This window comes from Nannizzia gypsea, genomic scaffold, assembly GCF_000150975.2.
Source record: "Nannizzia gypsea CBS 118893 supercont1.2 genomic scaffold, whole genome shotgun sequence".
Classification (NCBI taxonomy): domain Eukaryota; kingdom Fungi; phylum Ascomycota; class Eurotiomycetes; order Onygenales; family Arthrodermataceae; genus Nannizzia; species Nannizzia gypsea.
Genome location: NW_003345200.1, coordinates 2,998,341 through 3,001,061, shown reverse-complemented (window position 1 = coordinate 3,001,061; position 2,721 = coordinate 2,998,341). Strand labels below are relative to the sequence as shown.

At 49.8% G+C, this 2,721-nt stretch overlaps 1 protein-coding gene across 1 annotated transcript in view; it reads right to left on the bottom strand.

Moving 5' to 3' along the window:
• Positions 1-421, bottom strand: part of MGYG_03144 (hypothetical protein) — a gene marked incomplete at both ends in the record, with an annotated part of 1,956 nt that extends 1,535 nt beyond the window's left edge. The window contains one exon of the mRNA XM_003175572.1: positions 14-421. Within this exon, the coding sequence (XP_003175620.1) occupies positions 14-421 (408 nt within the window). The remainder of the gene's footprint in view (positions 1-13) is intronic.
• Between the last annotated feature and the right edge of the window lie 2,300 nt (positions 422-2,721).

Sequence of the window (2,721 nt, the reverse complement as noted above, 5' to 3'; positions counted from 1 at the left end):
GGTCTATCTTGACCTTTTTCTTGCGCTGGGCCGGTATCCGGAATCCTTCCTGCTGCGCCGTCCGTTTCTTTGCCCGCTCCGCCTTTTCCTGTCTCTGTAGCTCTTTTTCTCCTTCAAGCTCATCGTTACCAGCGTCTGCCGGGCCGCCTTCGTCTCCTTCGTCTGAAGAGGAAGAGTCGAGCTCCATGTCGTCTGCTGCGGCTTCTTCTCCGCCTTCTTCCTCGCCATCCCCGGATTCAAACTCCTCGTCATCTTCTTCTTCTGCAAATATACGCGCCAGTTCATCGTCAGCTTCGGCGTCGAGAAGCGTGTTCATTAGACGGCCAGCCGTCGACCGTCGCTCTCGCCCCGTGGCAAGAGGCTCGACATAGTATTCATCTGGCCCACTACCGTCTTCCGCCTCAGCTGGGAGTTCTGCCATGTTTGGTTATGAGTAACTGGGTCTCATCGTAGCTCTTCTCTGCAGCTCTCACATCGCGTTTCGTAGTGTCTTTCAAATATCAAAAACGAGACTAGGTGAAGGTTGACCCTGTAGATTATGTTATATACATTGATTATATAAGCCGCCACTTTATTCTGACCTTCGATTGTTGTGACTTTTATATCGACCAACACCAACGACAAACTTGCAGAAGACAAAGAAGAAGAACAAGACGGGGAGGATAGAAGGAAGGGGAAGCTGAACGCGGAGAGCTCCCAGGCTTCCGCTTGACACGACACGCCCATACACATCTTCTTGCAGGGCTGACTTCTCTCGTCACCCCAAAAGCCACACTCTCGTATGGGATGGGGTTGGAGGAATGTAACGCGAGCTGAGGCTGGTTGACAGCAAATTGGGCAAGAAAGTACACAATCTAGCAGATACCAGCGATGATCCTTATTTGCCTAACTCCCTTTCGCCTCGCAGGTATCGAAGAGCAACCGGTCATGAACAATAAATATAAATCAAGCAACAGGAGAGAGGGGGATAAAATAGTAGTGACAAGCGAGTTGTACGGAGTAAAGAACACAGCATACGGTTTGGGCTTCATCAGTCGGAAAACGCATGAAACGGAACTCAAGCAGGCGCAGCTCAAAGCATCAAGCTCTCGCTACCATGGTTTCATCCGTTCCGAGAACCGGCTGTGCGAGTTGAATCCGGGTACCTGCATCGAATGACACCAATCAACCCGTATTGTCTGTCTGGTGTTTGTGCCCGTCTCGGCCATCTCATCGCCAGTCAGTCAAAGGAAAGAAGCCTTTGGGCATCTATCTCTGCGTATGTTTTGTTTCAGAACAAGAGAAAGACGGTTCCTGTAAACTGAGTTGAAGCTATGTTTGATCTCTCCGCCCGCCAGCAGCATCGCTCCAAGCACCTGGACGTCCCTGACTTTCCCCTATCAGGCTCTAGCGGTAATGAAGACCCATGGGTCCTACCCACCAATCAGCCGGGATGATGCTGTAATGAGTTTTCCTCCAGAAGAACATCACGAAGGTTTAGTTACTTCGTGCCAACACTTCGCCAGACATCGACTCTGCTTGCAGGAGTAAGGCCGATCAACGAGAAGAGAAAAAACGATGCCACCGGCCTCCTTGGCCGCATGCTCCTGAACTGGACTGAGCTGAACCAACACAGTGGATACGTATATGCTTGCTAACTATGCTTACATACATACGGAGTACATACACACATACATACATACATCGATGGGGTTGCCTGTGCCCTTTGATGCTGTACAACCGCAGGAGGACGAGAGAAAGGAGAAGCAAGCTAGCTAAAACCACATGGCTCGTTCCCCTTTACCGCGGCGTCTCCATCCATCTATCGCCTGCCTGTCCCCCTCTCCATCCTCCTGTTCCTCCTGTTCCTCCCTCTTTGCCTGCTGCTAAGCCTGGCAAGCCAAGCGCCCATCATCCCTGGTATTGTATCGTATCGAGGCAGGTACCAAATACCAGTCCGGGGTGGTGATATACAGGCGCTCCTGGCGCAGTCGCTGCCTGTAACTTTGGTAATCGCAATACGACTAGTCCTTTCTCCATCCACTTCTTTTTTTTTTCTTGCTTTCTTCTCCTTCTTCTTCTCCCTTTTTTCCCCTAGTGTTGATTCTTTCGCTCTCCCCTTTCTTCTTCTTCATCTTCTGCTTCTTCCTCCTCTTCTTCCCCTTCCTGTTCTTTTTCTTCCTCCTGTTGTTCTTCCTGCCTCTCCTGCTCGCTTGCTTTGCCTGCAGGTCTTCGTTCTCCTCGTTTCTCCTTTCTTCCCGACTCCTTTTTTCCCTTCTAATTCACTCTTTTCCAATCCTTTATCTTTTTTATATTTTTCTCCCTTTTTTGGCTTCGATTCTTGCTTGTTCTGGTTGCATCATCACCATCATCACCATATATCGCCTTATAGTAAAGCTTGCCCTTCCTCCCCTTTCATCATTTACCTATAGCTCTCCTTCGCGTTATACGTTTGTTGCTTATCTGTTTAATCTGACTTGAAATAGCAAGCTCTATATCTGGCCTCCCTGACCCTGCGCCAGGTTGCTGAACCCAAAGTCTCTCGCGTCGTGGATTCCCGCCACCGTCAACTATTTGTTTCCGGGTCGGACAGTTCTTCATACCCCCCCTGAAGGGGTGAACACCATCTCGGTCTATCCTCTTATGCCAGGGTGGCTCGCCAAGTTCTAAGAGATAAGAAACAGAGTTGAAAACTTCCCTTTTTTACCGTGGTCGCTCGCAAGGCTAGCTCTTCCGTATACT